Source organism: Chaetodon auriga, chromosome 21, assembly GCF_051107435.1.
Source record: "Chaetodon auriga isolate fChaAug3 chromosome 21, fChaAug3.hap1, whole genome shotgun sequence".
NCBI classification, from domain to species: Eukaryota; Metazoa; Chordata; class Actinopteri; order Chaetodontiformes; family Chaetodontidae; genus Chaetodon; species Chaetodon auriga.
In genome coordinates, this window is record NC_135094.1 from 17828857 (window position 1) to 17841610 (window position 12754).

The 12754-nt window shown below is 43.3% G+C and overlaps 1 protein-coding gene across 1 annotated transcript in view; it reads left to right on the plus strand.

The window, feature by feature from the left end:
- Positions 1-1312: 1312 nt before the first annotated feature.
- Positions 1313-12754, plus strand: part of kcnh2b (potassium voltage-gated channel, subfamily H (eag-related), member 2b) — a 232308-nt gene continuing 220866 nt past the window's right edge. The window contains exon 1 of the mRNA XM_076761316.1: positions 1313-2041. Coding sequence (XP_076617431.1) covers positions 1966-2041 — 76 coding nt within the window. The 5' untranslated portion in view covers positions 1313-1965. The remainder of the gene's footprint in view (positions 2042-12754) is intronic.

The following is a 12754-nucleotide window of genomic DNA, read 5'->3' on the forward strand; positions in this document are numbered from 1 at the left end:
GAAAAATCTTGTTATCGTGGGTTTGAAGGGGCTCTGAGAAAGCGTGAGGTTGTTGGACATGCAGGGGGAGAGCTTAGCCCGCTGCTGCCTTCAAGTGCAGTCAGAAAAAGAAACTTCTTCCCGTAGCACACGTCCTTTCAAACTCAGCAACTTCTGGATTCAGATAAAGTGGAAGAGCTCCCACAGGCTGTTTTATACAGTATCTGGGCTGTTCATTTGCCAAATGAAGCATCAAAAAACTGCCTTTGGTACAGTCTTTTCTTGTGTTTCCAATCAGACAGAAGCCTTTTATGAAATTAACCTCGTGGATTTGCAAGACATTTGATGATGTGTCAGTATTTTGTGTTAATGTAAGGTCATTTCGTCTATAATATAGGCCTATTCATCTTGGTTGATTCACGTGTATGTATGTAATTTCTTGTCATTTGGACGACTATATTTTAAAATTTCAGTTGCAGACACCAAGTGCTTTTCCCCTGGCTAACTGCAGACTACAAGACAGTCCTTGGATTCAGCGTTTCACACACTCAGTATGGAGACTTCAGCGTGCGCTTCAGCTTGAAGCACAATATCCGACACTTCGTGAAGGCATCATCCCCTCTATGACGGAAGGGGGGAACCCCGGCGGTATGACGTAGCAGAGCAGCCTGAGAGGTGAATCCCCATCCAACCCTGACACACAATAAAGCAGCATCACAACCGCCTTTTCTGAGCATATTCACGTGAAATTCGCTGATTCCGGAGCAGCCGCAGAGACGCTCACTTCAGCGCAGGTTCATGGAACATGGGAGCACACAGCATGACGTGCGTGCGTCTCAAATGAATCCCTCCCATTCAGGAAGACAGGTAACGAAGCCCAAAGCTGAACACCTGTTGGCAGCAGCCGTTCGGCCGCAGCCTTTCAGAGCAGGTGTGTGATGAAAAACACAAAGCGTCGCTCTGTTATCTGAACTGCACCACAGACGCTTCGTAACTGACTGGGAAGGCTTCATTTTTAGACCAGTTGTAACAAATCATGAATGTTAGCCAGATAAATAACTTTCAATAAGTCCGTTATTGATTCTGGGGTTTTGTAGCGGCCAAGAATCCCCAGGTCCCCGCTTTGGGAAGCTCAATTGTAATTTAACGTGTTCTCCTCGCTGATGAGGAGAATTTGGGTAGATAAGAGCGCATCCACCTCGACTTCATCTACATCACCCGCTCCTGATGAGCAAAGGGTTAAAAGAGGCGCAGCTAGACGCCGGTGGAGCTGAAGTCATCTGTGCAGAGCGCACAGCGAGGAGGAGGAGAGATACAGAGAACACCTCCAAAAACACCCATCTAGGACGATTCGAGCTGCGGATCTGCGCTCTGCTGTTTTCTTTTAATCACCAGTGTTCTTCCTCTCCCCAGTTAAGCACAAAGACATTCAGAGGCAGAGAGAGGAGGTGGAATGAGAAACAGATAAAAAAAAACAAAAAAAAAAAACAAAAAACCGCGCAGTTCAGCGCCTCAACTATGGCTCCAACGACGCTCGTCGGAAAGCTCGCCCAGTCCGCGAAGCAGGAGCGGGCTGCAGTGCAGGATGAGAGGTCTGCCGTGCTCCACCGAGTGTGAGACCAGGAAGAAATATCACCTGACAGGCGGCCCTCCCCCCGGGGGACAGAAACAGACACCCTCGTTCCTCTCAACCTGGAAACTGGAGGCTGGAAACGGCTCAGTACTGCCGTGCGTACAGTGCACCTCCTTTCCACAACTCCCCTCTCCTCACTTTCTCCTGAGATCCGCCACGAGCCTGTCGTCTCTCTGAGCAACTTGGGAAAACTTTGGCCCCCGGATTACTGCCTCCTGAACCTGTCAGCGTTGAGTCTCCATGCGGGGAGCGCAGTGAGCATCGTGCGCTCGGCTGTGAGGACTGGAAACAAGCTGTGATATTATTAAGACTCCTGCCAAGTCTCTCGAAGTCCAGGGGCCACCGCAGCGAAGATGCCCGTCCGGAGGGGCCATGTGGCCCCGCAGAACACCTTCCTGGACACCATCATCAGGAAATTCGACAGTCAAAGTAAGACCTCTGTTTGCTAACCTTCTATGAGATCATTTAAATAACAGCGCAGCCTTTTTCTTTCCTCTTTTAATGACGGCTCACTTGCACTAATTGATTTGTTGACTGTAAAGCTGTTTGAACATGGCATTCTAATGATGTGGGCTTCCAGCTGACATTTTGCTTTCCAGAATTAGCCTCAATAATGATGTTTGCTGATGCATGCTCAGCGCTGAAAAGTCACACAGTGCAGCAGTGACGCTCCAGCAGCTGAGGCGAGAAAACGCGTGATAACTGAAGAAAGTGGAAGACAGAAATCAAATAAAACCTCGAAATAAACGCACGAGTTTTTCTTTCAAAGGTCACATCATGTTCACCTGCAGCAGTGTGACTTTAGAGGGGTTTACTCTACACCTCGTTCATCTCTGATCGCAACATGAGCAGCTGGATTTGAGCTGCTGAAGTCTGTTATTTATGGATCTGAAGCCTGCAGCTGCAACTGACATCTGTCATTCAGGATTCTTACTTGTGGGAAGTCAGAAGAGTGTTCCAAAGCAAAAAAAAAAAAAAAAAAAAAAAAAATCAGATTAGTTTTGTTTCTGCGGATCCTCTCCTAATTTAATGTCAGCCTGACTGTCTTATGTTGCTGCTGTCTTGACTGATTTTGTCAGAAAAAAAAAAAACTGCAAACAAACAAACAAATAAAAAAACAATCTGCAAACAATGGCACACGTAGGTCCTTGAGGTGGGATGGGCTCTATTATCTCTGGCTCAGTTGGTGTTGATGAGTAAAATAGTTTTTATACACAAACTATTGGACGCCTTGAACCTATTCCAGTTTACATACGCTTTTCAGACATAAAGCCATTATATGTGTGTTTTGTTTACTTTGAAAGAAAAAATGTATGTCCTCTCAATTACTCTGCAGTCAGTTATAAGATACAAAAACAATCTGAGCTACTAAATCTTTCATAGAGCCCAGCGGCGTGAAATGTGAAGCTTCCTATATTTCAAAATACACAGGCTTCATCCATCCCCTGCTTGCCTGTGGCGGCGTTATCTTTGATGCAGCTCATTCATGATTTTTTTTCCATCTCTGAACGTGTGACTTCAAACGTGCCTCGGCGGCCACAGCGGCGTGTTTCCTGGGGAAACTCACCTTTGAGCTGGTGAAGAGGATGGCGACGATGGCAGTTGTGGTGTGAGGGGAAAAATGGAGGACATGTATGACTCACGTTGACTGACACTTATTGTACATTTAAATGGAGTTTTGAAGGAATCCAAATGTCACATTCTGCCCTCAGGATCAGATAAGATGAAGCTGTAGATGTGAGCTGAAGTGAAATATACCTGGGAACACAACTCTTTCCCAAAGTTCCTCTTGAGGTAACCCTTTCTAGATGTTGAAAAGTACGCCGTCTGCCTTCCGCCATCCGCCGTATTCTCTTGGTCGAGCAGCTCACGTGGCTGCGTTGGATCTGCAAGTGATGTTTTGCTGCATCTGTAACAGCCAAGAGTCACAGCAGCAGCAGCAGGCCTTCGTACGAAGTGTTATAGGGTGGATTTGGTGCAAAAACACCCCGTTTCCTGACTCAGAGGTGCTGAAAAGCGACTCCACACAAGTGCAGTCAAGTTGAATAATTGACGTTGGAGTTGGGTAATTGACATTAATCCTGCAGTACTTATTTTCCCTCCCTGATAAGCATGGATGGCCCTGCAAAGGTGAACATATTCTGCTGCTCGCTGGAACGCTGCCGACTCATTCCGCTGTGTTCATCTCTTCAGCGTATCTTCAGAGCAGATTTGCATTGGTTCTGCGTGTGGCGGCGTGGTGGAAGATTGTTTCTGAGAGGGGCACTTCAGCATTAAAGGGGAACATAACCTGCAACCGAGAGGCACGGCAGCTCACATCAGTGCTCTCCAAATGTTTTCCCAGTGACTCATATCTTCAGAATCATTTTCTGTTCATTGTTGCAGGCTTTTGGCCAGGCTAACCAAGCATGCTGATGCAGATGATGATGATGATGATGATGACATGGTGTCTAATGGCTGTGGGTAATGAACTGCTGGACATGGAGGAGGAGTGTCAGAGAGCGCTAGCAGCTGTTTAGCCATCCTTTCTAATTCCAGAGTTATTGACGTAAGCGGCACAGCAAAGCCGAACTTTAAACTGCAAGATGTGCCAACCCTGCAGAGTATTTCTTGCAGAATAACTCAAAGGCCTTATTTCGATCTTCCATTGCTTCCTCTCAGTCCACTCTGACCCCAGTGCTGTGCATCACTGAAACGTGAGCCCACTCCTTTCATGATATCCACAGCTTAGTGAACTAGTGTTTGTGAAAGGCAGAGCCCGCTGTGAGCTTCCACGCAGACCTACGCTGCACTTCTTAATAGTAATGGAGGCTGGATGAATTTAGTCTGAACAACAATCGAGCAACCTGTCCTGCTTATTCAGCTATGCAGTTGGTGATGGAACCATCTCAGGGTGCAGGGATGTAAGGAGCAGCCTTCATGGTAGAGTACCCATCATTTTTTTTTTTCCCAGAATGGGATTGCTTTTAAAGTAATGTGCTGAGATCACAAGCTCAGGATACTTGATGCTTAGCCTTGGAGGAGATGATTAAGGAGCAAACTGTGGGCATCTGTTGTCACCACACACCACATGGAGACGGTTTCCATCTGGCATATTGTGTGACAGGACAGAGAAATCCTGTTGTAAATGTTCTTGCAACACAGTGACAATTTAATCAAGCAGCTCTGGGACTTCATTTATGAAATGATCTTACAGAAGAAATAGCTGTTTCTCCTGCGCTGAATTTCATTTAAAAAAAAAAAAGGACTGCAGTGTGTTTCTTTCCACTAAATAAATTGAGGAAAAAGGCAGCACTCACAAAAAAAAACAGCACCTCATGTTTTGACCATTTTGGTGACATTTATGTTGTATATAGAGCATGCAGCACGCTCACTGCTGTCATCATATGCTGTGATGAAGGCCTCTTGCTGCAGTGTGTCAGCAGATTGCTTAGGTCATTACCTGAAAATATAAGAAGTCATAAGTGGATTCTTTAGAGTTTTTATTCGGCCAAAAGGCGGGCCACCTTTTTCCTGAATGTTCTTCCAGGGAAATAAACATATTGCAGTTTTTCAGTCAGTTTTACTGACTTACACACAAGAAACCTACAAAAAAGTGGTTTATTTATAAAGCCTTACTTTGACAGTTTGGCAGATTTTCAATTAGTGAGCATTCAGACTGAAAAAGCAGTCTGGCAAAACGAGTTCCAGTAACTCGATGAAATAGGATCCAGGAAGGGCAGTTTGAGGAATGTATCTATGAGTCTGAAGCCTTATCAGATGCCGAAACATTGCTCTATAAGGCTCTGAGGCAGGATGTTATAACTCTGGAAAGCGATCATAGTGACTTTTTTTAATCTGTTATTGCGATAAATTGAAATGCAGTGTTCATGTTACAAAGTAATCTACCGGGCATGTGTGCTTGTATGTATTTGACTGGTCACCACAGCTCCCTGCTGGATTACACTGCATTGCATTGTGGCAACAGTTGAGCCAGGATCAGCTTTTTTTTTGGTGTTTTTGCTGGACCCCTCTGTGTTGGTACCTATTTGGCTGCCCCACTCTTAAAAAAAACATCTGTCCACACAAGCACTGTTTTAAAAAAGTCACTGCCCATTTGAAAATGCATGCTAGCCAATCACAAACCTGAACAAAATCTACGTTTTGGCACCGGTTGTGTAGGTTTCAAAGTTGGAGTCCATTCGCTTTTACTCTGTCAGAAGTCTGTCAGAGAATGAACTGCCCATTTCGTTCTTGTTAGATTCTTGTTATCTCGTCCTTTTCACTTCCTGTTTGATTTAACTCTCCCTGTGTTGACTCCTTGTGCCATTTCTCCCTTCTCTTTTCAATTTCTCTTTCTTCAGCTGCATCCCAGTTATCAAAGTGGTCATATTCTTCGAGTAGGTTAAAAGAAATGTTGAAGTCGCTCATTGTTGCAATTAGTTCGCTTCCTGCAATAAATTGTAAGCGGAGGCTTCGACTGTGCCCCTGTTGCTATGGCTTCTCGTTTTAGCTGCACATTAATTCAGAATGTTGAACAGACATTTAGTCTTAATAGGTAGTCATTCTCAGGAATTAATGAACACTCTGCAGCCAATCAGGATCAAGTTTTCACCCAAATCATCAAATCGAACGTCATGCGTAGTGTCAGATAAAGTGCTGTATATAGACATGCATGCGGCCTCATTCAACAGCCACTATAAAGCGCATTGATCCAACCAAGGGATGTATACAAATCAGAGAGGTAACCAGCAGCCTGGACAGTAACGTGCAGTGGCTCTTAGAAATTGATTTCTATGATACAACTGTTTATTGGATTCTTAGACCGAAATGAACAAGAGGTCAGTGCTGATTTGCATAGAGATTATTGGTGTGTCCACCACAGGAAATTCAATAAGGAGAGTGATCTGTGCTGACATGGACAATTGACCAATCTTAGTTGGAGGGCCTTATTAAATCAATACAAAGACTTGTGTAAACACCATGATTTTAACTAAATACTGCTCACACACACAAACACACACACAAACACACACACACACACACACACACACACACACACACACACACACACACATCTATCTATCTTTCTATCTATCTATCTATCTATCTATCTATCTATCTATCTATCTATCTATCTGTATATGTATGTGTGTGTGTGTGTGTGTGTATGTGTGTGTACAGTAATATGACACACATTCATTTATATATTTGACTAATGGGCTTTTAGACCTTTAATCCTCCTTATGCTGGGTTCACACTACATGATGTCAGCCTGAAAATGGCCGTCAGATGTGATGATTGATCATTAATCATTATCATCTTAGCAACACAACCAACGCTGCAGCTGAGACGCCTCACAATGTCCTGGCCCCGACAAAAAGACAAGTGTGTCGTGTCTCTCAGTCAAGTCACAGGAAGAATTTATTGCTCTGTAATCTCCTAATCTGACACAGTGATCATTTTTAACAGACAAAATATCATGTCGACTGAACCAGACTTTGTCACGTCTCTCCTCTCTTCAGAGTTGGCAGTGATTGGCTCCAGGCCTTCTGCTTCTTACCCAAAATATCGTCTACTCCACTGATCAGATTTTGATTAAATTTCAGGAATAATCTGTGTTATTGCTCCATTGTGACACATTCCAAATAACGCGTACAATATTAGATAATCAGATTTCCACAAAATTGCTTCTCATTTCTCCATGCTGCCACATTCTGAAACTGCACTGATTGGCCAAAGGGTGTGTTATTTGTTTTGCAGACACATTCATTTGCAAGTGGCCTTGACAGGGAATGCATAATTCTTGGGGACATGTTCACTCTTGCCTCCTTTTCCATTTGCTCTGAATACATCTATATGGACCAAAAAATATAAATCTAATTACATTTCACCCATTTGAAACAAAAACTAATGAGATCCGTAGAAGCAGCATGCATGGGAACCACGTCTCAAACATGTGTGGAAGGTATTTCATGTGCTGTTATCCCCTGACTTCAGACTTTCTCTGCTTACTGTACACGGATCCCCTGTGTGTGTATTCCTCTCTGTTTATTGTACTGTGTCCTCCATGTTTGCTCACCATGCTCCTCCACACAGATTACGCTGCGCGGACAGGTTGTGTGCCTCCTTGACAACAACCGACACCATATTTGGCCTCAATATGAGGTCACAGCAACCTTTTGGGTCATGTGCTGTTGTCTGTTTGGCACTCCTTAGAGAAGACTTTGCCCAATTACAAGCCTCAAAGCCACTGTCCTCCAGGGAGGATGTTACCATTCTCCAGCTGAAGTACAAACACCTCATCGCCATGGCAACTGCCCCCCTGACTCCCGCACCCACACACCCACCCACCCTCAAACACACACACACACACACACACACACACACACACACACACACACACACACACACACACAGCAGGAACTGGTACAGTACTATCCATCTCCAGGTCATTTTCCATTTTCCACCTTTTAAAAATCCTTTTAAATATATTATACAGATTATTAAATGTTAACTGTTACAATACACTGTAAGTGTTTACCCCAGGTGCAGCTAATTTTGATCATTCAGAGAACGCTGACAGGTGATTGGCTCTGGTTTTAGGCCAGTTCGAGTGAACCAGGCGGGAGCTGCCTTTTGAACTTTAAATATAGAGAGCTGAGACATTTCTCAAAGTGTTAGAGGCAGGACTTCTGAGATGAAGTGATGAATGTAGAGGAGGAGCAGATCCTACAAACAAGTATTGTGTATGTATCCAAAGCCTCACCAATACACCAAAAGTGTAATAATTCTCAGCTAAAAGTGGTTCCACACAAATGCACTATTATCTCCTGAATGAACACACTGCCTAGCTGTTCTACTGCAGGAATATAGACAAATGTAGAATATATACTTTTGACCTTAAGACTTTTGTCTTACTTGGAACAAATGGGTTTGGAGCTGCCACAGACAGGGGTCTTAGTGCTTCTGGAATTGACAGATAGTAATAATTGGTCAACACATGCATAAACCATAACCAGATTTGAGAAAGTGTCGTTTCAGTTATCAGGTGTGTACCCCCAGTCAAGGTTTATGTATGACAAAATCACTAGTTCTCCTCATGTAACATGTCACCCTCTATCATTATACTGTTTTTCTGACGAAGGTAAAGGTCCAACTGGAAAACAGCCCAGTGGAATTCACCCACGTGTCAGTGGCGTACTTGCAGGATTAGCTGGTGAGCTAACTAACACACTAGCTGGGCTGTACTGAGCTAGTGCTAGTATAGTTCATAACAGCTCTCCTTGTTTTGTTCAAGAGTTGTCAAAGAGGGGATAAAGCTGACCGAGCAAAATGAAAAACAAAAAAAGAAGAAGCAATTTTCAGTTTGCTTGGTCATTAAAGGCACAATGCATTCACAGTTTATTGAAAAGATCTATTTGCACCACGACTGCAACTGTCTGCAAACTCTGCCTTATTTGTGGAGCAGTTTATACTCTGCAGCAAATAAAAGTTGATGGAGCAACACAGATAATAGGCCATTGCTTCATTCCATCCATTTTGGACTCTATAGCTTTCCCGTTCATTAAATTTACAAGTCAGGGTTCACCGAACGTCGATGTAAATGATTTTATTTTGCCATGAAATGCTGACATGACTGTGCATTAACAAGAGCTTTTGAGGAAACGTCAGGAAGAGTAACAGAGGGGAGTCTCTGCTTCAGGACAGACAGAAATGTACTAGGTACCACATAGATATAAACAATGACAATGTAGAGGCGGAAATATAAATAACTGCAAAATAGAAATGCTGAAAAGTTCTAGGAGTACAGAACAACATTATGTAGGGTTATAGATTTACAGTAAACCACCACCAATTATGGCATTTATTTGCAAAATGTGGCATGTATGCAATTATAAAGTGCTTCTATTTGCTCCAGCATTCCATAATTTCCCTCCCCAGCTCATGTCAGTCAAACAGGCCTGTTTGCCTACAACAGCATGTCGTCCACCTTAACGTTTAGAGCTCTGTGCCTCCTCTTGCTTTGATGAGCTCGGCTCAGAGTTGCATAAGGCGCAGAGCCTTGATGTTCCCAGTCTAGGGAGGAAGAGATGCCTTCTGTGCTTCTGTGAAAGGACATTAAGTGCTGCTGAGTGCATGCAAATGTTCCGCACAGCAACATATGGCTTGCATACATGGATTCGGCTGCGAGGAGACATTTGAGGGTTGCATCTGCAGGCTTGCTTGTTGGATTTGTCTAATTTTACTCAAGTTGAATTTTACTCAAGTCAAGAACACATGTAGCCATCGATTAGCTTTTTCCCTACTGTGTATTTCTAAAGCTCCATAGTCGTTAAACGGTTTCAAAATTCTTCTGCATAAATTCTGCCACAGTTGCTATGCTGTGCAGGACAGGATGCATAGAGGACTGAGGGTCTTCTCCGGTGGTTAGCTTTATTTCTCTGCTCCATCTGTTTCACTGGGAGGGTGTAAACACAGCAACACTGCTACACTGGTGCTGAGGTCAGGAGTGAGTCAGTGCCTCATGATTGCACTTTATTGGTGTGAAATCACTTGTCTCTCACACACACTGTCTCCCTCTCTGTCTCTTCTCCTGTCTTCTTCCCTTTCTGTCGCACACCCACACGTTACCAAGTGGGCATACAAAAGCACACACATAGAGACATGAGCGCACACGCAAACTTGTAAACTCTCGGAGCTTGTAAACACTCTTCTCTCTCGCTGCTCTCCGTCTCCACCTCACTCCTTTCTTCCGTCTGCTCTTTGTCTCATTTGACAACCTGTTTTCTCTCTCTCCGTCCCTCCTGCCCCCTCTCCATCTCTCCGGTGCCCACCAGATGCCCACTGTGCTGCCATGCCTAACTGCCTTCTGATCTCAAATGGGCACGTATCCAACCGGGCAACATGGCACCTGCTGAGGGGTGCTGTGAGGGAAGAAGTTGTGTGTGTGGTATATGGAGAGCTTATGTGTGTGTGCTTTTGAGTTCAAGCTTTCCATTTCCAAGCCCAAAACAAAAAGATCCCCCTTAACAAACATGCAAGATATTCTTGTAATCTAGAGAAATGGGATCAGTACAAACAAAATCTGTGAAGATTGTCGTTCCTCCAGTTCATGGTATTTTCTTTAAACTAACATAAAAATCAGGCCATTACAAAACACTGTGCCCGTAAAACTAGTATGAAAGAGTTAAGATAAATAATGAGACTCAAAACATTCAAGATAAATGAGCTTGAAACTAGATTATTTGGTGTTTATTCTACTTGATTAGAAGTTAAGGTGACACAAGACATCAATTATTCTCCTTCGTCAGACCTGATAATGAGCACCGTCACCTGGAGCACAATACCTGAGCCTGCTCATCACTCAGGTACCCAGGTCTCAATCGCAGCAGTCAAATTACAGTCAAATTTGACTGCAATTGGAATGTTTACTTTCATTCATCCTTAAAGCTGCAGTGCGGGACTTTGACATATAAATGAACATCCTTTACACTGGAGCCCTTGTCAAACGAGTGCACCGATTAAGCCAGCACCAGGTAAACCTCTCTGCAGTTTTTAAATCTGGCATCAGTGGACACATTTCCACACTGATGCGCTGGCAGTGATGCACTTTATGAAGAGCAATCATAGCGACGGAGTAGGCTATATCAACTCATGAGTATGGCGGAGTCTCTGGCGTCATTGGCGATTGTGTTTGTGTTATTACTGTCACTGCAGGAAGGGGAGACCATAGTTCTGTCCTGCAGGTTTCAAGGGTGGCAGTCATGGTGAGCAGGAGGTGTGCAGTGGAGATGACTGTTAGATTTGTCCTGATTCCAGAGTCCTGATTCGGAGAAAAGACAAGCAGCCAGTCACACCTCTTTCATTCCCCACATACTTTCTCCATAGCTGCTATACCCCTGAAGTGTAGTCACATTTTCAGGCAGTGCATGATTTTGTAGTGTTTGTTATGATGCAGAGCTTCAGCAACTACACATGTTGACTCCATAGCTACAATATGACCTCTTAACATACCGTTATAATATACTGTACCTTAAAATTAACCTCATTTAACTTTTTTAAAGAATTTCGAGATTCAAGTGGGAGAATATATGATTTTAACACCTTCCTTTTCTTACCAATTAAAAGTTGAATTTGTTAGCAATAAAACCTCCTTTCTCTGTTCTGCAGACTCAATCTATGGCCTAATCAGTATCTCCTGGTGGCTAATGTTGCCAAATTGTATTGCTTTTCATCTTAAACTAAGTACTGTAGGTGTACCACTAAATGTACTAAGATAAAAGTGAGTAAACAACATGGTCCTGCTCTGACATTTCCAATCAAGTTTCCAATACAACTGGGAGCTGCCCAGTACAACTAGCCTTTATAATGGAGCAGTTAGAGGTTTGATGCTTTGCTCAAGAGCACACATGCATGCCAGTAGTTGTTAAAGAAGGGGACAGTGTGCTTCATTCACTGTGACAACCCTCATCACTCCACCTGCTTCCCAGATTGAACCAGTGATCCTCCAGTCAAGAAAACCTCATTCATAGACACATAAACCTGGGCAATAATTCTGAATTTATTGCTTTATTTTGGTGGTGAACCGAGAGAGAACATTTAGTCCAAAACCTGAGACACTTTTCTCCGTAGGGGTTTTGGATTTTTATTCCGACTGTAAAAATAAGCACATATTCACACAGCAGTTTCATCTTCTTGCCCAGGATGCTGTGATAAGGATGCATGCTGTAGCTGTTGAGAGGATGAATCATGTGACCCTGGGATCGTCAGTCTTTCTTGACTACCCGGACAGTGGAGCGCAGTGATTCTTTACATATTAATAGTTAGATTAACATTAATATTACCATAGGAAGCATGTCCATAAAAGGCTGTTTGAATTGAGTCAAATTATATGTTCAGCTATGCAGACTATTCAAATTTGCTGTATTAACAATTTGCATATTGATTATTAGTTACTGGGAGCAAATCAGGTTCACATACAAGTTGCATGAAGCTCGTTTTGACATCAAATCGAATTTGATTAACTTTTTTTTTTCCGCAACAGTGTGCAATGTGATCAAATATCGAATATGAGCTCACAGCTGAAACGAGAATGAAAACAACAGTGCACAAGTATGCAGAATAGCTATAGGATGTATTTTATGCAATATTTAAAGATAA